The sequence below is a fragment of the Micropterus dolomieu genome, linkage group LG03 (assembly GCF_021292245.1).
Source record: "Micropterus dolomieu isolate WLL.071019.BEF.003 ecotype Adirondacks linkage group LG03, ASM2129224v1, whole genome shotgun sequence".
NCBI classification, from domain to species: domain Eukaryota; kingdom Metazoa; phylum Chordata; class Actinopteri; order Centrarchiformes; family Centrarchidae; genus Micropterus; species Micropterus dolomieu.
The window spans coordinates 2,310,040-2,336,865 of record NC_060152.1 but is presented as its reverse complement, the minus strand read 5'-3'; the positions used below and the strand labels follow the sequence as shown (position 1 = coordinate 2,336,865).

The following is a 26,826-nucleotide window of genomic DNA, read 5'->3' as shown; positions in this document are numbered from 1 at the left end:
ATACAATTATAACATAGGTAAATATGTTAGATAGTACGTCAAAATCACACAAAATATACCGTTATAACAAAACCGGAAGTGGGACGACACTTCCTCCAAAATAAAAGTAGCAAATAGTCTTCCAGCAACACTCACTGATCTGTATTTGTGGGGCAAAAATAAATACAGATTATATCTGTTGTATTTTTTCTTTCTTTTGGGTGTCTTGTAATAGAGACTAGACACTTTATAGACTAATTTCCACTGAAATGTAACGGCTAGAGTCTTTTTTACTTTCAAAAACAACCGGAAACAGCTAATGTGCTTTTTTTTGTGCCTTAACAATGTGTTAAGACGACAGAGGCATTAACTGCACTTTACTTTTTTCAGTTTATTATTTGAGCATTGAGACCCTTGCAATGTCTCCCATTTAATAGATTTTAAGAACATTAGCCCACATCGTTTGCCATCTTCTTATAGCACTAAAATATATTGTCAGCACTTGAACAAGTTGTTATATAAAGCAAATATCTGACGTATTGTCTCTCTTATTTGGACAGTTTTAGCAATGGCTGTCAGTGTACTGGTGCATGCGAATGATGGTAAAATTTTGGAACATTTTACTTTTTTTTTGCTCAAGTGGAAATAATTTACACTGAAACAAAAGTTTACTTCATACAGAGTGAATTTATTAAAGCATGCGTTGTTTTATGAATACATGTTTATAAAGCATGTCTGTCTGTCTCCTCTGTGCTGTAGATGGCTGTGTGTGCTGCTGGATGGAGAGGAATCAGTAGCCTCATCGGGTCACTCACAGCATATCAATTAAAAAATGTTCTAATGTACATGTCTGTTTCTCATGCATCTATTGTACTTTTTACTTCACTACATTTATCTGACAGCTTTACATATAAATAGCTAATAAAATCTGCTGCTTTGTTATAAATTAATTATTATTTTGCATTCATTCTGTTTACAAAGTCAAAATGTCCAATAAAAAAAGTGAAAAGTGAAAAAGAAACAATGACACAGCCGACCTTTCCTATTGACATGTGAGGTGTGGCTGTGTGCTTTCGTTAATAAATATACATACAGTATATCTATAGGAGTCATGTGACCGGACTGCGTCAAGTTACTACATTAAGTCAACAATACCGGAAGCTGTCGATATTTATTTTAAAATAAAAGCGAGACTTTGATAAAATATTTTACGTTTGACAATGTTTTTTTTTACATTCATTAATTTTGTTTTTCACCCTTTTAATCAACATATATTGCTTAGACAAATCCATTATATATATATATATATATATATATATATATATATATATATATATACATACATACATATATAAAAAGAATACATCCAAAATACATATAAAGTGTTGCCTGAAGCCCAAAGACGTGCAGTCGATGAGTGCTTGTCTTATTTTTAATGATGTGTCCACAGTTATAAAGGATATGAACTAATAAATCAAATCAAACAAGAAATTAAAATATAGTTCACAGATAATTAAATTAATAAAATCAACTCAGGAAAGCTCTCCTATAAAAGTATGTTTTAAGAAAGGACTTAAAAGAGTTCACTGACTTATTACTGTGAACATAATACAAAATAAAGGGAGGACCTGCTTAATGCCAGAAAATTACAGTATAAGAGCGTTTCTGTTATCAAGAGAGCAATGAATGCTTAAATACTATTTGTTAAGTTTTAGATTTAATATTGGCTTTTAAATCATGAACCAACTGCAAACGATGCATGTAACATTGTAGAAATTGAAAACGCAGCACAAGAAACTGCTATAACGTCCAAATTGATTGACAAGTCCTTTAATACACAGAGAAACTCTAAACAACAACACATTTAAAGTAAGTAACTTTCTGATATGAATGTATTTTACACCACTAGTGTCTGTCAACACAGCATCCATCCATCGTCAACCACTTATCCTGCGTACAGGGTCACGGGGATGTAAGAAATTGTGTGGTTAAACTTTTCTTTATCGTCAGAACAAACACTTGATGCCAAACAATGTTTCACTTAACAAATCTGAGGTAGAACATTCAAAACTATTTTGAGAAAGAATTATTTATTAAAGATGTTTTAAACAAATATGCATGAGAAAAGTTAAAAAAAAATTTAGTTTTTGTGATTCAGGTTAATTAAACATGTATTGAACATGTGTTATAACATTTATTGTTGAATTGTTATTGAGGAAAATTATATTATGATAATTATCAATATTGTTTTATTGCCCATCCCTCGTGTTAATTTATAGACTAGGTAGACTGAGGTAAAAAAAAAACAATTCTGATTTTTTTTTTTAATTCAACAAACATGTATGAGTTTGTTTTTGAGTTTTTCCTCAACAAAATATCTTAATTGATAAATTAACTGTTAATTTGTTCGTGATTCAAATGAATTAAATCAAACATTTATTGAACATCTGTTATATTGTTTTCAAGAAAAATTATATTGGGATAATTATCAGTATTGTTGAATTGTCCAGCCCTAGTAAATGTTTAGTAAATTTATCAAAATGTTGGCTTCCAATAAAGTCAAAATCAGTTTGACTTACAATAATTATTGAAATTGTCATGATTGATATCACATCTTATTTCATCACCTGGTGGAATTTAACTGCTGCTCAGTCCAGCACATGGCTTTTATTTTGTAACAGTGAGCGGAAGCAGCGTGTTTCAGTTTGTTTACATTGACTTTGTGCGCTAGCTGGAGGATGTAGGAACCATCAGGAGGAGGTGAGGGGAGTTTGGCAGCAGGCTAGTGTTTCTCCTCATATGGCAGCAGTGTCGGTGAAATGTCCGTGTGTGTGGCTGCTGTTGTGGCTCTGCGTCCGGCTGTCCGGGACGCAAAACACCCGGTAAGACCGCTCCGGTGCTCCTGTTTTATTAGCTAGCCGCTAATGTTAGCCAGCTAATTGTTAGCCAAGCTAAACGATTTAGAGAAGTATGTCTGAACTTGTTTCTTTTCCTTGCAAGTGACTGTTGAGTTAAGCTGGCTAATCATATTTAGTCAACTTATAACGACATGGTTTTCCTGCCAGCACACTAACGTTAACATAACTAATGCTAAGCTAACTTGCCAACTGTTGAGCATCGAGTGTTTAAACTGTTGTCTGAGTTCAAAGTTCACACATTTGACTAACTAACTGACCTCAAACACAACAAGGCCTCCCCTTATTTGAACTAACAGAAATACAACTTAAAATGTAAATAACATAAATATATAACAACTGTGTTGATTAACTTAATGTCACATTGATTGATTTGCTGTCTGATATATTGATTATAACGGCAGATAACAAATGTTCAGACCAAACTTTTAGCCACAAGTTGAGTCATGTCATCACGCTGTGGTTTCAGTCTTCAGAGGAACTGAAAGTGTCAGCATGTTGCTGCAGGTGGACACTTTGGCCAATAGATGGCGATCTTTGATCGTAAAGCAAAGCCTGAAACACGATAACATCATAAAAATGATGTGAAAATATTTACATGTAGCCTCACAGTAAGGCTGCTATTAAAGACATCAAATGTCTTATATTTATATATTTAACAATTTAATTTACAAATTAAATTAAACACTCAATACTGTTAGTTTTGTGTTGTGGTAGAGCGTTTAATCGGCCAATATCTGGCATTTTGAGAAAATCTGCAACCACAAGGCACAGCAGATCTAATCTACCAACATTACTGTCTAGAGTTAAATATATATCTATTATACTGTAGGGAGTAATGCAGGTGAATGACGTCTGACAAACTGTACTCCGCTCTCCTTTAATCACCAGCCACGCTCTGAAATGTACAGCAGAACCCAAAGTATGTTTTTGTTTTATTCATTAATAAAGCTTCTATCTGAAACAGCATGTTACTACTGAGATAACATGTAGATTAGGGCTGCACGATACTGAAAAAACTGACCCCTGCGATATTTTACTTTTCTGCGATATATATATTGCAGTATGAAGAAATGCAGGAATTTTCACCACATGACTTCAATTCCTTTATTTGAAAATAATTAAACATCCTAGAATTATTGGGGTGATTTTTGCAGGGGAAAAATGCAAATGAAATCAATAAGCTGAAAATTTTATTTTTAGTCTGAAGGGTTTTTTGATGCAGTAAACATAATTTAAATAAAGTGATAAAAAGAAATGAGCAGCTATACACCAGCCCCCTGAGTGGTTTACAAAAGTTGCTTTTCTTTTTGCAAATAAACCCACTGTTTCAGTGGTCTTCCCCTGTTCCTCACTTATTTTCAAGTTGTTGTCAACAACTAACGTGGGCAGATAAACTGATCATGATCACGATTGATCAATTGATTGTTGTTTTTGCTGTGCATGCAGAGCCTGCTTGTCACTCACTAGCAACAAACTCCAGGAACCAGGTGTATCCAGGAACCCTCAAATTAGACGATGTGATTATTGCGCATAGGTACATTGTGATGATGATGATTCTGAAACAATATATTGTGCAGCTCTAATGTTTATTTGACTGTACCTTTTGGTCGACCACTATTACCGTTTCATGCTGCTGCTATTTTTTTTTTTTAATGGAAGAAAAGAGAAAAGGAGCAGCAAAAATCAGGTTGTGGGTGTAAAAATGTGATAAAATAATTGTCTTTCTAACAAAACAAGAGAACATACTCATGAGAAACATTGTATGTTTATGGCAACATAAATATTAGATTGTACTCTACTTTTTTTGCTTTCATTTCTTCATTAAATATTGGCCATCAGCCGCCCAGCTCTCTAAATATCAGCATTGGCCATTGCTTTACCCGTATCTGTCAACAGTTAGTTTTGAGAGTAACTTCATTTCTTAAGAAGTATTTGACATCCTATGATGGAGAAAGTTTGCATCAGCTGTGGGAGGTTTGTAAATCCTGGAATAAGATGCAAACTGATAAGAACTAACGAATATAAATGATTCGTACTCGCTTGCACTCGTATTATGCTTTTGCACCAGTAACAAAATTACAAATAAAAAATTGCAAAAATCAAAACAACCAATACTTTTAAATGATTACCCAGACCTGCATGAAATATGAACAAACTAAAATAAAACAAACACCCTCCATATCAGACCTTGGCCTTAAGGCAGCCGTGTCGTGCTGCGCGCGCACACACACACACACACACACACACACGGCCTTAACATTGCAGCTGCACATCTCCTCCCCCGCTGCGGTGACCTCACTCTGACCTTGTTTGGGTGTTTTGGTAATTTTTTAATTGGCTGCATTTATGTAGTACTTTTATACCACAGTGCTTTATTTACAGTGTTGCCTTTCAGCTATGCACACAGAGACTAAATACAGGTCGTTCATTTTTAAGGTGTTAAGATTGTCGCCATGCAGCAACGTCTGCCAGACAATATTTAAGCCAATATTTAATTTTAACCAAAGAGGATTATGTGAGGAATTACACCTGAAGCCACTTCTGTTTAAAGGATTATATTTGCTCTTCATTAACAGGATTACTTTGAGCAGTTAGGTGTGTACTTCGTGGATGGGTGTGTGGAGATCAAACATATCGACTACAACATAATTGGTGTTATTCGTATATAATATTAAGTGATGGACGTGATCCACTGTCTTTTGACAACGTAATTAGAATAATTAGGTTGAAAGAAATCCTGATTTAATTAAAAATGAAAAATTGATATTCAAAGTTTCGCAAATTGATGGGTTAAGATAAAGAAGTGTAATGTTGAACTCTGTATTTATGGTTATAGATTTTTCTTACATTTACCTGTAAACAATGGACAATCACATTTTGTAAATCATATTTTTTTGTGCTAAGAAACCGAGGGAATGACAATGCTGGTCGATGGACAGAAAATAAACATCAACGATTCTGATTAATCTGATTAAAGGCCAAACATTTTGTGGTTCCAGCCTCTCAAATATGAAGATTTGCAGCTTTTTCTCTGTTTTCTAACAGTATAAACAGAATAAATTTGGGTTTTGGACTGTTCAGATAAATTGAGGCATTATTTTTCACTATTTTCTGACATTTTATAAAAAAAATGATTCTAAGAAATAATCAATATCTTTCATCTCCTGTTGAATGCATCCGAGGTATCTTTCCAATTTGGACTTCTCAGAGCCATGTTCAGTTTGACCTTTGAATAACAGTTGTTGGGTTTCAGAGAAGTTTCTCATTAAATGCAGGACATTCAGTGTTATTATTTCCAAATTCGTTCAGGATAAACATTTCCAAATAATGCCACAGGCAAGGGAACCCACCTCCGGGACTAACGGGAGTCGAGTAGCAGCAGAACAAAAAGAGAGTTTGCGGTAAAAGTTGCACATTAAAATTTTGCATTGCAAATATGGATTTTTTTTAAACACACAAGGCCTGAGACAAACCACAGCTCAGCTCTTTGGAAAACACATTCCTTCATGTGATGAAACCATGTATTTGACCAGCGGAGGCTGTGTGATGAAATCTACCTCAGTAAATGAGTCAACAAGAAGACTGACTAAAGGGATTTATCTATCAACACCAAAAACATATTTTTACTTGGACAGCATCCCCTGGAGGATTTGAGTAATTCTGTAGGTCTTTTTTGGAATGTTGTTCTTCCTGACAGCAAGTCAGCAGATAAATCTCTCTGTGATTTCATGTTGATGAACACATTGATAGGTTTTACGGCATCATGAGACGGGTAAAATGGTTAGGGCAAAATAGGTAGTAAAGTATTTCCCCCTCTTCCTGATTTCTTTTTTTTTTTATATTTGCCAGTATGACAAATATAAAACTAAATATATATAATAATATATAAGTGTGGGATCATCAAGCAAATTGTAACACTAGACAAACGTAACCTAAGTAAATACGAGATGGGTTTTTTAAAAGATGATTTAAGGGACAAATGCTATGCAACCCTACCGGGCCCTATGTGGAAAAAGTAAGTGCCCCCCTTGCTCAATCATGAATTAAATTTCACAAACCACACCTGCTTACTGCCAGCCCTGCTGAGTTTAGAAATCACCTAAATATAACCTGTCTGACAAAGTGGAGCAGGCTAAATGATATCAGAAAGCAACACACCATCCCATCTAAAGAAAGTCAAGAACCGATGGGAAATAAAGCTTTTGACATCTATCAGTCTGGAAAGGGTTACAGAGCCATTCCTAAGGCTTTGGGACTCCAGCGAACCACAATATCCACAAATGGAGAAAACTAGGAACAGCGGTGAACCTTCTCAGGAGGGGCCAGTCTACCAAAATGACTCCAAGAGTTTATCAAAATCTCATTCAGAAGGTCCCAAAAGAGCCCAGAACATCATCTAAAGAACTGCAGGTCTCACTGGCCTCAGTTTAGGTCAGTGTTTAAACAATAAGAAAAACACTTGGCAAAAATGGCATCCATGCTGACCAAAAAGAACACAAAGTCTCGTCTCACATTTGCCAAAAAACAAAAGACTTCTGGGAAAATATTTTTTAATTTAATAAAAAGAACATCATACCGACAGTCAAACATGGTGGTAGCGTGATGGTCTACGGCTGCTTTGCTGCTTCAGCTGTCTACCAAAAAATTATTTAGGAACTGGTGCACAATCACAAACATATTAACTTGTTCTCTTGTTATTTCTTTACTTTTTCTTAAGTGAAGAATTGAATGTGCTGCAAGAGCACAGGCTTACTGTAAGCTGTTGTGAGCAAACAATTTGTAGCTAAAACAATAGCTGTATTTTGTTTGAAATGTTTTTAAAACCTAAAATTAAGACTACTGAGCGTTAATTGCAGGTTCAAAGCCAGACTCTCTGTTGTCTGAGTCTGGACTGTCTAAACAAACAATCAACAATAGAAGCAATAAGAAGTGGGATTTGACAGGTATATCGTGTCAAAACACCTGGGGCGTCAGTTATGACGTGTTATAGTAATAAACATCAGACAAATATAGAATCACACGTACCAGTTCAGTGGTTTTTCTCTTAATGTTGTTTTTAAAATATTTTACTTCATTTCCTCTCCTTGTAGATTTTCTATGGTCGATGATGTCCTGCTGCCGTACGACCACGGCCACGGCCCCTCCCACTCCCACCGCCATGTCAGAGACTGTCAGGCCGTCGTTTACGGCAACACCACCCATGAAAGCTGGCCCTCCAGTAACCACAGCATGGTGCCGGTGGCCGAGTCCACTGTGTTTGTATCGAAAGTGTCGGGAACCTCCAGATGGGTTTACGGTCAGTGATTAAACAGAAAATAACTTTATAATAATAAGTGGGAGGGCCGGACTAAATAAATAAACTAAGGGATCAATAAATCAAGAGGTTCACCAAACAATGAATCTGGATCCGATCCTTGTTTGGTGAACCTCTTGATTTCTTGATCCCTTATGTATTTACTCCCTGACCTTGGCTCCACTCATGCAAACTGACAAAGTGTTCACAAGAAATGGGCATCTTTCATGTACAGTAGTGCATCGTCTGCGTGGAAAGTAGCAAGCAAACATGACCATACTGCCTTTTTCACTAGACACTGTAGTAGCTCGGAAGATACTGATACAATAGTGGTGATATTTCATGTCATCTCGTTGCGTCTTGGTTCCCAGGTCACATGACGGTGGTCCACGACCCGCTGAGGACGGTGTCAGTGTTGGAGCCGGGTGGGCCGGGCGGATGTGGGATGAGTCTGACTGCCTCGGTGGAGGAAACTGCCGAGGCCGCCGGGTGTCTGTACGCCCAAAACGCCGGGTTCTTCAACACAAAATCAGACCAGTGTTTGGGCAACGTGGTGAGTGACGGCAGGATGGTGCGGGACAGTGGCGGGATACAGAACGCCCAGTTTGGAATCAGGAAGGACGGCACCCTGGTGTTTGGGTAAGAGATCCTGCAAGGAACCGTTACACTGACAAAACTCTGATTTTTGAGGCTCAAATAGTTAGACCCCGGTTCGAACTCAAATGTCCCAATGTTAAAGGGTCACTTCACCTTAATTATAACAAACATGCTCAACTCTAACAGTAAAACCAAAACTGCATGATTCCATACGACTAGTGATAAGTTGTAAATCACTATAAGTTGAAAATGTTTTGACCATCGTCAACCGCTTATCCTGCGTACAGGGTCGCTGGAGGCAATCCCAGCTGACAGGCGAAAGGCAGGGTACACCCTGACCACCCAACCACTCACAGCTTTAGGGTCACCAATTAACCTAGTCCGCATGTCTTTGGACAGTGGGAAGAAGCCGGAGCACCCGGAACCCACACAGACATGCAAACTCCACACAGAAAGGCCGGGGCAACCAGGGTTTGAACCTGCAACCTTCTTGCTGTAAACACTGCACCACCGCAGACTAATGTAAACCAGTTGTTACTGAAGGTAACTCCTAAATGGTCTGTGTTTCCTCTAAATTTTGCTGCTGGAAAAGTGAAGCCTGTTTGCGCTAGCTAACATCTTCCCTCCCGTCAGACTGCACAGCTGAGCAGGAAAGTTTCTACAGTAGGCTGCGTTTTATGGCTGCTATGTAACTTAACATTATCTCAATTTATAGAAAGTAACTGGTAGCTGTACTTTATTACTGCCTACTTGTCCAATGTTGAGAACATCAGGTACAAACTTACTAAACTGACGTAGCCTACAGCTCTGTCCTGTACACACTGGTTTATCCTAAATTATTTTTCAGTTTCAGATGAGTCAAAAATGTGGTTGTTAGAAAAAGAAAGGACGGTGGTGACTGTGCAACTAGGGGTGTGTAATATTGACAAAAATTATATGTAGTTATTTTCTGGGATTTTGTCCATAATTATAATTAGACGTTATTTGACATCCTACAAAAATGTGTTTGTAAAAGTCACGTGTGAGCGTTGAATGTGTGTGTTAGAGAAGGAGAAGACAAAATTATTATTTCTTTCCAGTTTAAAAGCTGATTTTTGCTCCTGAGTGAAAGTTGAAGAAATCAGATGGTTAATTGTGGTTTTAAACTTTTCTTTATGGTCAGAACAAACACCTCAGGCCAAACAGTGGATCACTTCACGAATCTGAGGCAGAAAATTCAAAACTATTATGATCAAGAAAAAATTTCAGTCCCTGTTCCTCAACAAAATAAATAACTTAAAGGGGCTATATGTAGTTTTTCAATGAAATTACTTACAAATAAATCAAATTTTCATTGCATAATTGTCAATGGGCTCAAAACTCGCTTAGAAATGAAGCACATGCTTGTTCTTGCGTTCGAGCCACAACTAGTTGCAATCTTAAAACCGCACCCCTATTGGCCACTGAAAACTACATAATGCCCCTTTTAATAGAAAGATTAAGTACAAATTTGTTTGTGATTTAAATTAATTAAATCGCAACATTTATTGCCAATGTACTGCACATTTTTTATATTGGAAAACTAAATAGCAATAATTATTATTACAAGGCTGCCAACTTTTCTATTTAGTTTGGAGTGAGATTCGGTGATCGGCTCATTTTAGGCCTTCCGGGTCACATCCCACCTCAGGGGTCGGGGTCATCACTCTTTAATCCTCAGGAATTTTGTTTTAAACGTTCAACAGCCACATTCATGTGTAGATGAAATGCCAAGTAAATAATCATGGTCAGATCAGTGTGATCAAGATACCTGCCAACCTCCAGGCATGATGGCCTTAATTTTGACCAAACCTCTAACCGTGTATTGGGGAGTCTTCCCACACAGAATCTATTTGACAAACCAGAGACTGTATTTTTTTTTTTAAATTCTAGACAAATTCAAGCATTTTGTATTTTTTTGTCTTTGTTTGACAGACAGACGACTGTTTGAGACCTGTGCAAAACAAATTGACTGAAAACACTTCACCACAAATCCTCACGTTAATTCAGCAGCTCAGTGCAGCTCACATTCTCAACAGAACAAGGCTGTGCTTCAGCTTATACATTTTTATATTGCAAAACCGTACGTTACCCGATCACAAACTGTCTGCCACTCACCGCGCGAGAGCGGGTTTGCTCGATTCCTGTGAAAACGTCTGCCGGTGTCGCATCAGTTGGGCGGAGTGTAATCGCGCCAAGTTGATGCTATCAGTTATAGGCTACATTAGTTTTTCCAGTGCGTGAGAAAACTGATGTAGGGCGTGTGAAAAGTGTCAATTGCGTGAGTCTCACACTCAACGCGTGAGAGTTGGAAGCTCTGTTATTACTGTTTTAGTGCCCAGGCCTAGTTTGAATGCCGATGAATGGCAGCAGAGAGCAGCGGAACAGCAATAAGCCTTTAGTTTAGCGGTAAAATGTAGGGGGCAAGTTACAGTGGCTGGCGAATAAAGACTGCAGCTTCTCAAGACTTCTCATTGACTTCTGTCACTAACAGCTACTGTATATTAGCCCTGAGTTCTGTCTTAGCTGTTGTCTTAGTGGCTTTGATTCTCTCATCATCAGTGTAGCGGTATTTGAACTGGAGTTTGTTTTTGTGCTGGTACCTTGCCTGGCTCAGGCCTGTCATGGACAGCTGACTTGTGAAGCTTTTCATATTCTTGACATTCCCTGTGGTGCTTAGTTTGTGGTCAGCAACAACCAGCTCCATGTGAGGGAGGTTGATCCACGTCTAGCAATTCAATATAACAATGAAACATTAGACTGAGAGGCTGCTGCTCTCCGTGTTTTATCTGCCGGCGCTGTGTGTTCTCTCATTTTTAACTTCATTCATGAAGTTTTCAGCAGCTATTGCTTGTTTAACTCTAGCACACGTGTGCTGCATGCATGACGCAGTGAATGCACGGAGGAGTTTTTGATTATCGTAGACGAAAGATATCACACATCTCTATGTGCAACCTTAATAAATTAGATCAGTAATACTCACAGTGATAATGGACACTATGCTGATGCAGCCAAATACTGGTTTACACACACATCAGGGACAAAAGAGTCCTGGAAATACAACAGAATTTTATTTTTTACAAACTACAGAAGCTACCGGATTACAACAGCATACAAACAGCTTTTATTTTGATAAGGCACGGGCCACCATTCTTCATTAGAGTTATCATCATTGTTGGAACATGAAACAGTCAGAACCTTAAATTTTGCATAAACACAAACTACTTTCAGTCGCCCCCCTGTCTGCTTGTCTGCACCTGACCTCACGTTTCTAAAATATCATCTCTTCTCACGCCGCTTGCCTCCTCGTACATTTTGTCTGTAAACCACATTTGCAGTATAGTGACTTCCTGTTGGCATGCACCAGTAGCTTATAAGCCCTAGCTTCAGTTTGATGAACTACTCAAAAACAATCCACAGATCAGAAACAACAAATGAAAGATTCACCCAGCATTCAAAATAAGCTGCTACATATAGAACTGGATATTTATAAAGCTGTAAGGTAACTTTAACACTGAACACGTGTTCGCACAGTTTCACTATAAAGCATGAAATGTCAAGGTAACTTGTTTGTTTGATACCTGATGTCAGTAATCCCAAGAGAAGTAAACATGTTGCGACAGTGTGGTTGGGTGGTGGGGGTGGGGGGTGGGGCTCAAATAAAATAAACATCTTGCACACAGGAAACCACAAACTTTGATATAACCAGTCGTTGTCCTGCTTGGTCCTTGAAACATGTTGTCCTGAACCTGTCTGCGAGGCTAATAACAAACCAACCTCTGATTTGAAGTGGAAAGTATTGCTTCATCCACAAAAAAATCACAGTGTGATGCAACAGACGGGTTGTGTTTACACTTTCCTAGTAGAAATCACCCATTCACATGTGGCACGGATCAGATATGAAGTAAAAAGTACAATATTTTCACTTTTGAATTGCTAAACATTATTGTGAATCCAACAATGTTTTGCCTTAAGATTTGTTTTGTTAATTTCTTAGAAAAGGATTTTATAAAAGTAAGATATTAGGTTTGTATTTTTATTTTTTTGTATTAATCTCGTGTGTGTGTGTGTGTGTGTGTGTGTGTAAAAAAACAAAAACAAAAAAAGGTGTAACTAATGATGATAATATAGGGGAGAGCCGGGATGATTGAAACACAGATAAACGTCATTTTAAAAGATAATGTTTATTTTGTGTTGTGATCAACATCTCACATGTGTGTTTGATCAATAGCAGGTGCTATTTTGTACAAATATGGAATGACTTCTTTATAATTTGACTGAAGTTGGAAGATTGAAGAAATACAATGGTATGCATTTGAAATGCTTATGTTATTATTTTGTTTATTTAAAATGTCTGACATTGTCCTTCTTTATATATAATTGCAAAAATATGTCCTTTATCTTAATATATGGCCTCACAATCAACGTTAATTTGGAGGGGGTTTTTTGTAGATCAGCCTCAAATGTAGACTATCCTTAAATTCCTGCTTCAAATCATATTGAGTTACTTACAGTAAAATATAATAAATTTTTTTTTATAAAAGATGAGGTCAACCAATCACTTCTGGTTTCACACACAGTGCGACCACAGTAGGGGGACGAAAGAAGCAAGTGTTTGAATCGTCCTGACTTCTTTCTGACTGTTAAACTTGACTCGCTTCTATACTGAAAAACTGTGAAATTTAAAACTTCAGGATGTGTTAAAGTTCCAACTAATCTGTCATATGAGCAGGACGTCAACACATGAAACAATAAACACAACTTTTCGTCAAAAATTACAGCTCGAGTGAATTTACTTTGCGTGATTGGAAGTGTGACGTATACACCCGATATTTTGCGGTTGTAGTATTGCCTACCACACGTGCTGACATAGTTTAGCATATCAGACTTGTACGGGCTCGGAGAAAATTGCCGTGCTACTTTCGTCCCTAATAGCTGCACTTGAATCAGAAAATGCTTTATTGCCAAGTAGTTTTTACACGTACGAGGAATTTGCTTTGGGGATAAGGTGCTAAAATGTAGAAATATATAAATATGGAATAGATTGACAAAATATAATATATAAATATTATAAACTGAGACATGCTTTTTTTATGACATGACATACTTGCAACAGAGCCATCATTAATGCTATTAGCTCCGCCTGTACTCTTCCTGGTATGATAATTCAAAATATCTGCTGTGAAATAGGCCTGAAGGAAAAAAGTTTAGTGCCAGTTAGTGTGATACAAAACCGGAGCCACCTGAAAAAACATGAAGGTGTTTAGAGGAGATGTTCATTTTCACTTACTGGTTTAAATGCCTTTGGACTTTGAGTTAACTTTATTGTCATTACAACAACATTTTAGAGGTGTTACTTGCCTTGATGAGCTCGTAGTGCAGGACAGACAAGACAGCATTCAACACAGCATGCTAGCTGATAACCATTATCTAAACACACTGAAATAAACAAAAAAAATAGTTTATATAATTGTTTCACTATCATACCAGACAAACAGTAGAGTTTTACTTAAAAACACTTGGCTGGTTGATCTGGCTGTAATTTAAGGTTAGATGATGTAATGTAGGTTAAGATAACATCATAGAAGTAAAAATAACCAGAGAGGTCACAGCGGTCAGAGTTGTTTAACTGCACCTGTGGCATCAAGCCAGCTGCCAACACATCAGTTTAAACAACTGGAGCTGGGTTAAAGTGTTAAAGAGCGGCAGTCCAAACTGACTTAAGGAGGAGTTTTTTTAACGAGGTGTGATGGTGTTTGTCTGCTGAGTAACAAGGAAATAGAAAACTCCCTGTTCATTCAGTTTGCAGTTCTCTTTGTTGCTCATAATTATACTGAATGAAATTATAAACGCAACACTTTTGTTTTTGCCCCCATTCATCATGAGCTGATCTCAAAAATCTACCAAAAGGCCTATTTCTCTCAAACATTGTTCATAAATCTGTCAAAATCTGTGTTAGTGAGCACTTCTCCTTTGCCAAGATAATCCGTCCACCTCACAGGTGTGGCACATCAAGATAGGGATCGCACAGGTGGGCCAGGTGTGGCCAGCCACAATAAAAGGCCACTCCAAAATGTGGACTGAGGACTGCCGACCCTTTCTTCACCACTCTGGACTCACTAAGCAGTGTCACACTGTGCTGTTGTTGACCTACTGGACATATTGTTAATACTTTGTTCTTGTTAACTATAGATAGTGAAAAATACCACGCAAGAAATGCAGCATTGTCTAATCCTAATTTTTTCTTACAGGAGAAGAAAAAAGCTACCTTGACCTCCATAAATGAAGGATAGAAAGAATCAGAATATGTTCCAGGACAGTTTCACATCAGTTACTCTCCCTACATATTTATAACCGTTTACAACTTCAGTGCAGTCACTTTTAATAGCTACTTGTGGGTGTGTGTTTCTGCTTGCTCAGACATAATCTATTACCTGTCTGTCTGTCCTGGGAGAGGGGTCCCTTTCACTGTTGCTTTTACTGAAGTTTCTTCCATTTTCCTTTTTTTTTTTTTCTTTTTTTTTTTTTTTTTTATTACCTTTGTCTCATTATGTGTCTCATTATGTGAATTGAGGGATAAAGGACAGAGGGTTTAGTCATTGTAAAGCCCCTTGAGGCAAATTTGTAATATTGGCAAAATATTTTTTAATAAACATAAAATTGAATTGACTTATGTTTACTGTGTACACCATCTTAGTTTACCATGCCAACATTTGCTTATTAGTAAACTCAACACAGTGTACAGCTCAGGCTAATGGGAATGTCATTAGTTTTGCAGGTGTTTGGTTATAAAACAAAGTATTGGACAAATTAACATGTTTTATTTATTTGTTTATTTGACAGGGACAGTGATCTGAATTAACAGTAAAATAACAAACTGAGCCAGAGTTAGCTTAACAGGCTAATTTCCATCTTTTGGCAATGGCCAGTTATTAAAAAGGCAACCTACAATAAAGATTTAAAATTACATAAAATGACTTATTACAGTCCACACGTACAATACATGTTGACCTGATGGTGGCGCTAGAGAAAAGTCAGATGATCACCAGTGTTATCCTGAGGTGGAACTGAACCACATTTCATGCCAATCCACCCAAAAGTTTGAGAAATTTCATTCTGGAGCAAAGTGGTCAGCTGACAGACCGACATTGCCACCCATAAAGCTACAGTGCTAGCATATTTCTGAATTGCAAAGGTAACCGTTTTAGAAACATTAAAATGGCGGTAAACAGTCAGATACTCATGTCTGGATTTTCTGTTTCCACTCCTTTTACCCAGGTATCTGTCACAGGAAGACGTTTTGGACCAGTCTAACCCATTTGTCCAGCTGGTCAGCGGTGTGGTGTGGCTGTTGAGGAACGGCGAGGTGTACATCAACCAGAGCTTGACGGCCGAGTGCGACAAGACGCAGGAGACAGGTACATGCTGTACATTCACCTCCAAGGGGGAAAACAAGAAACGGCTTCCTTACAGCCAGCAGGGTTTAGCCAGGAGGAGTCTGCATGTTTTCTGGCCAATCAAACACTAAAGATCAGTTAACTCAGGAGATAAGACTGATGTGCTGCCATCATTGGAGCACGTGCAATATTTACTTACTGATTATGTGCATTAATTCTACACCAACCAAACGTGTTCTTCAACACCCCAATACCCCATCACTCCATATCTTTACTGCACTTTTGCCGCTGATGTTTTTTGCACCCTCGTATTTGTATTTGATGTTAACTGTATTTTATACTACCTGTAAAACTACTCACCACCAATGTCCAAAATGTAAATGAGCTATAGCTTTAGCCGCACAGACTAATTTTCATCTGGAGTCCCTAGCAGGCTGATGGCATAAGAAAAACATTAAAATACATTCACACATAATCATAAACGGAGGACACAGGATGTAAGTGTTTTGATAAATAAATGCAGGTCTCAGTTAGACACCTGGTCTTTGGATCTTTAAAATCTCTTAAAGCCCACCCGGTCTACTGCTGAGCTAAGCTGCTTTGATCGTGCACATACAAATATAAAAGTTTAAACTTTTCTCAATATGAAAATGCTACACATTGTTACGCCGGTTAGATTCTACACAATTCAATCGTTTAGTTCATTTTACAGAAACAATTCAGATTTAAAGGTATGGTAAACAATTTTTATGCCAGTAATATTCATACTGGTTGAAATAAACAAATTGAAAATAGCCTAGTTTTGTGCAAAAGTAATTAAAAGCCTGTCCCAAATATAGGCAGGGTGAGTGACTGAAGCAAATAAAATCCCAGGCTATCATATAAGTTTTACAGTATATATTGCTTAGATTCTGTTCTTACTTTTGCTAATATTTTCTACTTCTTGTCTAATTTCTGTTTTATTTATTCTTTGTTAATATTTTTGAAGTCTGAAAACAGAAATGCACCTTTTGAGACTGACGCAAATGCAATTTCAGAGTTCTTGCACAATGGCAATAATGTTCTTGAATTTTTAATGACAGACAAGTTGTAAAGTGCTTTGGATATAAATGCATCCATTCCAAGATAAAGTTGACCTTTTTATATAACAGGTTAGTTTCCTGGTGTAAGTTTCCATGGTGACCGACGCAGATTGTCAATAAATTGACTGTTCTCCTGATCTCAGCTCAGGGTGTGAGGTAGAAACCAGATCAGCTTCGCTTCTGCTGTAATTAAGTGTAACTACATCTCCGAGCAGCGCCGCGGTGCCGTGTTTGCATAACACAGAAACTCTCTGTGACCTCACCTGACTCCATCACACCACAAAAACACAACTCTGCCATGTTTGAATAACAGTGACAAGAGCAAAACTGTGTGCACCAACCAAAGTTCACATCGAGTTCCTTAACTGCATATCGTCGCACATGGTGCAGTATAAACAGTGCAGTATAAATAACAAGGATGAGAGTTCCCAGAACTGATCGGTCATTGGTTACATAAAGTTGAAACCTGATCTCAGCTTTGCATGAACTCATGGCCGTATAAAACATCCACCCACTTCAGACAGTGCTGGCATGGTGTTGCTTATTTGGAACAGTGTATCCAGGACTAGATGGAATCATTTATTTCAATGCAGAGACATGTTTCCATATGTTTTTCATTTGAGTCACTGACAATGTTTGTCTCTACCTTTGTGCTTGTGTTATAATGTTTTGGTAGTTTTGTCTTTGTGAATTTTGGGGAAGAACCTTCTGAATGACACAGAACTCTCCCACCTGGTGTCCTGGTGTCCAAGTTATCCAATCAGGTCACAGCCCCGAATGAAAGCATAAAAAGGTCAGGCTCAGGTATTGTCGCTTCATTTGAACCCTGATGAAGAACTCCAGGGATTTAGCATTTAGCGCATTCTTCTTCCTTATCAAACGTTGGTGCCTGCATTGGAGTGTAGAGTTACGGAGTGCGTTATTCTAGTAGAGGCTAGCCAAGAGATGAGGGGCAGGCTACAGAGGCCTTGTAGTACGGTGTTTTTCACATACTACTACAGTAGTATTCAACACCTGTTCACAGACTTAAGCTGCGTTTCCACCAAAAGAACTTTACCCCGGAACTAGGAACCTTTGGAGGAAGTCACTGCGTTTCCACCGAAGGGACCAGGGTCTAAATGTAGTTCTGGGGTCTTCATTTAACCCCCCAAAAAGTCCCTGCTCGGGGGGGTAGTACTTTCCGAAAGTACTGGTACTTTGGGAGGAGGGCTAGCCTTGCAGTGAAATTCTAAAGTGGCTGCTCCTCTCTTTTCCACCGTTGACTGCAAATCAATAAATCGCAACCAACAGACAGATAGCACACAAGCCTCGCTGATGTCCGCCTGAGATCGTATGTCTGCATTCAATTTATTGCTCAGAAACAGCTGATGGAGTTACGCTAAATACTGGGTCTGAAGTTGTTGTTTTAAGTTTTCATAAGTCAGGAGGTTTCTACATGGAGCCGAAGTCGCGCTCCTCTCCAAAACAAGCTGAACAGCTGATTACAACAGGTAGTAAAGTTTGTTAAAATCATGTTCCTCCGACGCTCTGGCGTCACAGACGTGATGCTGCAGTTGATCCGCTGCTTGTTGGCTGGAAATGTTTTAATAACCTTGATGAACTTGATGGTTTTATCCAGTTTGTTATGAAATTTATCGTGCGTCTCTTCATCATACTCCCACACAAAAAGCTGTTTCAATGGTCCAGCGTAGCCTATAGTTTGTCATTATATTCCAATCAAGTTTATTCATAAATTTTGCTCATGGATAGTGGTTAGAAACAATGATACCTGTGCATCGCTTTGTACGGCGTACAGGCACACCTTTGTCAACGTCTAGTGGAAGAGTCTCAGAAGTGTTTCAGCAGTGGAGCGTGCAGCCTGCCCCACATTGTTTACTTGCTATTAATTTGTCCTTTTTGTGCTTCTACTACCTTCTTCACAGCTCTCTGTGACCCTGTTTTGTTCTGTTGTCTGCAGGCTGCAGATCCCACATGGAACATTTCAGCCCTACTACCTATTCTCTGCGGAGTGTAGAGCAGCTTCTGGGACGCGCTGCGGCCCATGTCTGGTGGACTCACATTGACTTTGGGGCTTAAATATGTAAAATCAGTGCAGTGGACAAATGAACAACTTAGTCTTTTTATCAAAACTCCACATACTCCTCCTCTACGCGAGTGCCATGACTGTTTTCTTCACCAGCATGTTTTTGTTGGAGTGCATCCCGAGATTTACCTACTGAGCACACCACTATCTTTCTGAACCTTGTAACATGTTGCTGGTAATTATATTGATTTAAAGAGCGAATACCAAATCTAATTATTTTCAGTGCTTGGACATTTGCAAATCAGCAAAATACTTTCAACTAAAAAAATAAAGTATCAGTAGGTTAAAACACCCTGATGTATAGCTAGAATCACATCCTTGGCCAGGCTTTGTCTTTTTAAAAAAAGATTATCCAAAACTGTGCTGAAAGGTTTTTTTCCGGCAACGTTCTACTTTATACACAAAGACTTCCTCATATTTTCACCTGAGAGTTGCCAAATGCATCCACAGTTGTCATCTGTTCGTCCTGCAGGAGATGGGGGAAGTTTGCCAGTAGTTGCTGAAGGAGCACAGAAAGTTTCTCACCTGTATTTTCAGATTGGATGTGTGGATTTAAACCTCACAAGTCCAACATCACTAAGAGCAGACCTCCTTGTTGAATACCAAGCAGGCATGCTGCAGGATTTTAGAAATACTGAGTTTATCTTACTCAACCCTATCCAGGCTTAGTTGTTTTTACAAAGCCTTAAATACACTACCTAGAATAAAACACTGGCAGGGAAATATTAAATCATGTTTTTACTGGCACAAATTAAAAACATTTCAATACAGAGGCAAATTAAATATATACATACATACATAAAGTTAAAAGAAAAAAGATTCTGCAGCAGTCATAAAGTTAAAATGGACCTATAGGACAAGATAGAAATGGATTTAAAAAAGGCTGTTTTGTAGAAGTATGTATTGAGAAGAGTTTTAAAAGCCGTCACAGATCCTGCAAGCCTCTGGTTCTCATATAAAATATAGTCTCAAAATGCTGGAATCAGCCTGTAAAATAATGACTATGTGTATGTTTTCACTTGTAGAATTTAAACAGCTCCAGGTCCCTAAAAGCCACAGCTCTGCAGAAGAATACCGAGGTCATGGCGTCTCTCTCTTTAGTGGCAGCAGCTCCGAACCCTAGCTATTCAGCATCATACAGCTGAACCATAGACTGTATAAAAGAAGTGGGCATAGCCACCGTGACGTCACCCGTTGGTTTGTGGACTACCATTGGCGATTTAGGCCGCCGTTGTGGAACCATAAGTGACCAGATATGTATGAGAGGGTGGAGCCGGGGAGACATGAGCATTACTGCGCCTGACAGGTCGCTGTGGTAGTCAATCACAAAGTGTCCAGCCCCTAAACCATCCCCTGCTTTATCATCTTTTTCCTCTGAATTGAACCATAACTTACTAAATAAACATTATCATTGAGACCATAAACTCCTAAGAGCAAGCGCACCAAGTGAGCCTTAACATTAAAGCCAAGAAGATTGCATTATAATCAGTGGAGCTTTGTTAAAGGATAGGTTCACATTTTATAGACTTTGTCCTTAAACAATACTCACGTGCCCATATGTACATTGAAAGAAACTGCTGTTATTATTCCTCTTGTTCAAATTGGGTCCAAAGAGATCCCTTTCCTTAAAGCGATTTCAGTCTGTTTAAAAATGCACTGTAGTGCTATACTACTACTTGTACTGCAGTAACCTGTGTTCGACAAATAACATGTCTTTTTAGTACACATTTCCCTCATTATGTTACTATCCATCCGCTATACTAAAGCTCAGCTACTAAAAACACTAACTTTGGAAGATACCCATTTGATTTGACTGACTCAGACTGCTGGCGCCGCATTTTGGCTTCAGATAAACTAGAGAATCCAGTTTTTTCATACAAAACGAGGCCTGGGAACTTTAACAAATGATCTCTTTGCCGGCAGTATGGATAGGAAGAATAATAACAGTGACCAATAACTCTTTTAATGTTCAAATGGGCGAGCAAGTATAAGACAAGACTTGAAAACAATTTAACATCAGTATATGACTTTGTATTTGATGCTTGAATCAGCTCCTTCTCCTCTCGATCTAAAACAGAAAAGGATGTGGACAGACTTATTTATTAGTCCGGTTTGTTTTTGACATTTCTAGTGCAGATGGCCTCACGTTGTTGCAACTCAGTGGCTGGATCCATGGATGCTCTCAGGAAGTGTCAGACTTCTGGATGCTCTTAAAGGTCCAGTGTGTAATAATCAGGAGGATCTATCGACAGAAATGCAAAATAATATCCATAACTATGTTTTCAGTGGTGTATAAAGACCTTACATAATGAACCGTTTTGTTTTTATTACCTTAGAATGAGACATTTCTATCTACATACACCGCAGGTCCTCTTACATGGACGTCACCATGTTGCGCAGCCATGTTTCTACAGTAGCTCAAACGGACAAACTGCTCTACAGAGTGTGTTTCGTCACTGCATTGAATTTGTACAAAGAAGAAATAACATTAGTAGTAGTAGTCGACTGGTTTATTAGAAGTAAGAAAAGAAGTATAGATCTTTTCACACAGAAACCTTTGTCATGTACTTTCACAGGGAAATTCCGCGATTTTGTGGATGTGGTGTCAGCCAGGACGGCGGTGGGCCACGATGCTGACGGCAACCTGATCCTGTTTCAGATTGATGGACAGACTAGAATAAGGGGGTAAGAAATGTACAAATGTGAGCTGAAGGATGTTTAACCCGATGCTTTTATCCAGAGCAACTGACTCCTGTTCTCCTCCAAACTGTATATCTACTCAGCTACATAAATGTAATGGAAGTAATATTTTATTTTTAACACCCAGTAAGTGGATGAAAGAGTTAAGTGTCCCTCCGGGTAGGAACGAGAGAGCAGACACAGATGACGTTGAAAGAAAACATATGATAATTTATTCCATTAACTGTAAGTCACTCACACCGTGAGAGTCAATGAGAGTGAGAGTCAATACAGTGCCCCGAGTAGGAACTGAATATGCAGGGTTTTCATTTGCATGGCTTAACCTCCTCTGAGCCAAACATGGAGACAAAAAACAGCTCTATGCACTTTGGGTTTTCTTTATCCATTCACTGTGAAAAGACCATTTATTGCAGATCTTTTGTTTGACATGATTAGGTTAAAGGACCAGTGTGTAAGATTTAGCAGAAAATTGGCAGAACTAACGGCAGAAATTAACATTCATAGGTTTTCATTAGTGTATAATTAATAAATTAATAATAATCATTTTCAGGTGTTTTTTTTACTTTAGAATGAGCATTTTATATCTACTGAGGTAGTGAATACTCAACAAAGGTCAGACATAAATAAAAGAGAAAAATGTTCGCACACAGTGCGGAGAGAGGTGAACACTTTAAATACATGTGTGCTGTAAAGTGGGGTATATTTCTCTTATTTCCTATTTCACCATTTTAATTCTATTTCATTGTCCACCTTATTTTAGTGTTTACTCACTACTTGATGTTCTCCTCTTGCCACACACCTACACCTCTGGTCTCTTATTGCAGAACACCTGCTTGCCCCGCCTCTTCCTGTCTCTCTCTCCCTGTATGTGCCTCTTCTGCTGACTTTCTCTATCGGTGATATGTTTTATAAAGTCGCCGAAAAGATACAGAACTCGTCTTTTGGATATTTCCATTTTCACAGCAGCAGGCACGCCACATGTGAAGAAGGCTCTTTAATGACAAAGTCTATTGAAATGATCAAAACTAACATGGTACTGAATAGGGTTGGGTATCGTTGAAAATTTTACGATACCAGTACCAAAACCAGTACCCTTGAATTGACGCCGATACCAATACTACCAGTACTTCATTCGATACCCTGTATAAAATGGTACCTGTTGAAGCCATAGTAGTTGATTGGTAGCCTATTATTATTTTTATATGGACAAGCAAGGTGATCTATATATTTTTTTTTTTCTTGTTGCTAATAAATGTTACATAAAAGTATTGGGAAACTGTATCAGATCGCTCCTCATCCTAATTACAGTAGTTAATCCTCACTGGTAGTATTATACGGGTTATTTTTTGATACGTGTGTTGAAAGTAAACAACGGAAAATTATTTTGTTAACCTTCGATCAATAAACTGAATTGGTGAGTCGCAAAACCTCCAAAAACGACAGTCACAAATATAAAACGAGTAAAGAGTCTGTTTAAATAAGTCACTAAACTACACTAAAGACTCACAAATAAAGGAAAAGAGAATCTGCACATCCAGCCGATCAAACTACACCTGAAGCAGCTGCAACTGCAGCCGGAGGCTCCGTGAGTAACATCAGCGGATCGCTGCTGCGCCACAAAAGTTTTTGATTGATGTGATACCCATACCCATCCCTAGTACTGAATGACATCTGCAGTGTTGCTTTACCTGGGTCCTGCTTGTAAAATACCAACCGTGACGGCGTCGTAATGTAATACTAGATAAAATCTCTCTGTTTCTCTGCAGAATTCTAAAATGGATCACCAGATATACCAGGACAGACATTAATATACCTGACCCTGATGAAGTTGTTCTTTATACAAGCTGTGCCAGACATCCTTACCTTGCTTCCCAGTTATACAAGTAACCAGGTTATCTAATAAGCTTTAAACAAGTTAGCATGTGCATGAAAAAAGACTGCAGACAGGGAAAGTAACTGCAGACTGGCTGTCCGAAAGGATAGATTTATTCATTGTCCTTGAAATGATTCCATCCAGACTAGGGCTGGACGAGTTGACCTAAAATCAAAAATCACGATTACTGAGCGATTATTTTGTTTTTGAATGTTGTTTTTTATTGCTGTTTTTTTGCCCTCATATCTCACTGAAAAGGTTTGTATTGTAAAATGCTCAATTATTAAAGCTTGGTTTAGTTAATTTTTTGATTCACAGAATTTAAAAATCTAAATGTTAATTGAAAAGGTAATGTTGACGTTCATCCACACAACTGCTGTTATAAGAGCAGCGGAGTTAGGTATTTCAGGGAGTGCAGTGTGTGTTCGTAGTGAGTGAAAGTGAGTGGCAGAAAAGTGAGAAAAAGCAAGCGAGTTTGTTGTCAGTCTGGCAGTAAATGTACAGTGTAGGTCACAGCATGTCCGTTAGTAAAATGGATGTCTGTTGTTTTGCCAACTGTTGGAAAGCTAGCTAACATCTGCCTGACTCCAGTCTGGAAGCTCAGCACGACTGGAAGGGATGGAATCACGTTAAAACACACACACACACACACACACACACACACACACAGAGTAGTATGTTTTTAAGGGGACTGTACATGAACACACTGTAGGGAAAATATTTATAAAAAAACGTTGGTTAGAGGCTCTGAATTTCGGTTTCGATTACTTTTCAATTCGATTACTTGTCCAGCCCTAATCCAAAGTGTAACTGAAACAGAATCAGCTTCAGGACAGTTATAAAATGCCAGATAAGGTCAGGTGTACGGGAGAAACGTGATTACTGATCGTGCTACATGAATACACAGATTTACAGGAACCAGCTTACTCCACTGTAGGGCTGCAGCTAACGATGATTTTAGATTATTTCAACGATTCATCGATGTGTCGTTTAAGTGCCCCACCCCCCCAGCTATGGCACCCGACACTGTTTTCCAAACCACTTTTATCAAGAAATTATAAAGATGGCAATTATAAAGACAAAGAATCTGGGTGAAAGGATGGATTAGTACACGCAGGCAGCAGGGATTGTCTGAGCTACAGAGAGCTGGAGGGGAGTAAAAAGGTGCAGCTCCCGACACCCAGTTAACTCCTGACTGTGAGGTCACAACTCACGGCCCAAAAAGGAGAACAACAAACTCACGTGTGCACATTTTCACCTGAGGCCTGCGGCTTACTTTGGCTTCAACTCAACAATCAATCAGGATTTCAAGTAGCTGTTACTGTTACCTTGTCTGTGGTCCGCTGGCAGAACACCGGATGCTTTGATCAGCTGCCGTCGTGCTGTTGCCGGTGGACGGACTGTAACATTACAGAGTTGTTATTTTCTTTGGCTTGAAATAATCCCATACTTTGGACACTTTCTTCTTTGTCCCTTGCTATGTTTCTCTCTTTTCCTCCACTTTGCAAACAGCTCCATTATAATCACGTCGTGTTTACAGCGTAAACGTGATGTGCGACAGTAATAAATGTCCCTGCGAAACACTGTGCTGTATAGCTACATGGATTAATTTTATCTTGTCTGCAAATCTAGATTTTATGTTTTTTATGTTTTTTATGTTTTTAACTGAATCCTGGTTGCAAATGAATGACTATAGCCAGCTAGCTGAACTGTGTCCGCCTCAATATGATTGCTTTAGTCAACCGAGGGTCAGTGGTCGTGGTGGTGGGCTAGTGAGCGTGTATAGGAAAAATTTTAAATGTCATCAAGTACGCTGTGATGAATTTAACTCCTTTGAAGTTCTCACTCTTAGGTTGCAGCCCTCCAACTTTATCATATTTGTTATAATTTATCGCCCCCCAAAACCGCCTGGAGGATTTTTATCAGAACTTCCTGAACTTTTATCTACTCTGGTTTTAAATTATGACAGAATAGTTCTTTGTGGCGATTTCAATATTCATGTTGATGACCCCACCAATGTTAATGCAACTGACTTTTTAAATATGGCCACTTCTTTTAACTTCAAACAACATGTCAAAGGGCAAACACATAACCGTGGTCATACACTGGACTTGGTTTTTACCCTGGGTGTCAGCATTTCCTCTGTGGAATTAGTGGACATGACCATATCTGACCACAGATGTATTGTTTTTAGCTGTGATTCGCCTGTTACTCATGCCGCCTCACCAAGCTCCGTGTGTTGTCGCATCTTTAATGAACAAAGTGTTTCAAAGTTTTGCGCATTCTTTCAGAGCCAAAGCCAACACTGTCTGATTCCAAACAAAGCCAACACTGTCTGATTCCAACACCAACAATCTGGTCGATTGTTGTGAATTATTTTGGAGCATTATAGCCTAAATTGTTATCATTTATTACTAGAGCAATGGTGGTCTACATTGTCATCATTTAAAGTGTTATTTTATAGTGTAAAGTTTAACTACTGAGTGTTTAATGAGTGTGTTCAAACTCATATTTTATTCTTATACTCTGTGTGTTTATCATATATTATTCTTATTCTCTGTGAACGTGTGCTTTTTGATGTGCCTACATGAGCAGAGAAGCTGCTCAGGCCGCGCAGGCAAAACCTAGCCAACCGTAACCCACTCATTAGAAGCAAGGCACCTGCAGTAAGTCACGTACGCCAGGGCTGAGATCATCGCGAACTGAAGCCAAGAATGAGATCATGACATGTTGTGATTTATGGCGCCTGGTACGGCTAGGTACTGCATGAAACCAAGCTTTGCGCTGCCGAAAGTTAACTTGTATGAGACAAAGCACCCTCATGGTTGGCATTGTTAAATCATGTAATTGTTCATTGAATCACGTTATACATGTATGAAATATGTT

At 38.5% G+C, this 26,826-nt stretch overlaps 1 protein-coding gene across 3 annotated transcripts in view; it reads left to right on the top strand.

Moving 5' to 3' along the window:
- Positions 1–2,679: 2,679 nt before the first annotated feature.
- nagpa (N-acetylglucosamine-1-phosphodiester alpha-N-acetylglucosaminidase) overlaps positions 2,680–26,826 on the top strand; it is a 48,889-nt gene continuing 24,742 nt past the window's right edge. For all 3 annotated transcript variants that reach the window (XR_006824464.1, XM_046045254.1, XM_046045255.1), the window contains exons 1-5: positions 2,680–2,861; positions 7,988–8,193; positions 8,562–8,829; positions 16,084–16,223; positions 21,944–22,052. Coding sequence is in view for 2 of the 3 variants with exons in the window: in XM_046045254.1 (XP_045901210.1) it covers positions 2,779–2,861; positions 7,988–8,193; positions 8,562–8,829; positions 16,084–16,223; positions 21,944–22,052 (806 nt within the window). In the remaining variant the exon portion in view is untranslated. The remainder of the gene's footprint in view (positions 2,862–7,987; positions 8,194–8,561; positions 8,830–16,083; positions 16,224–21,943; positions 22,053–26,826) is intronic.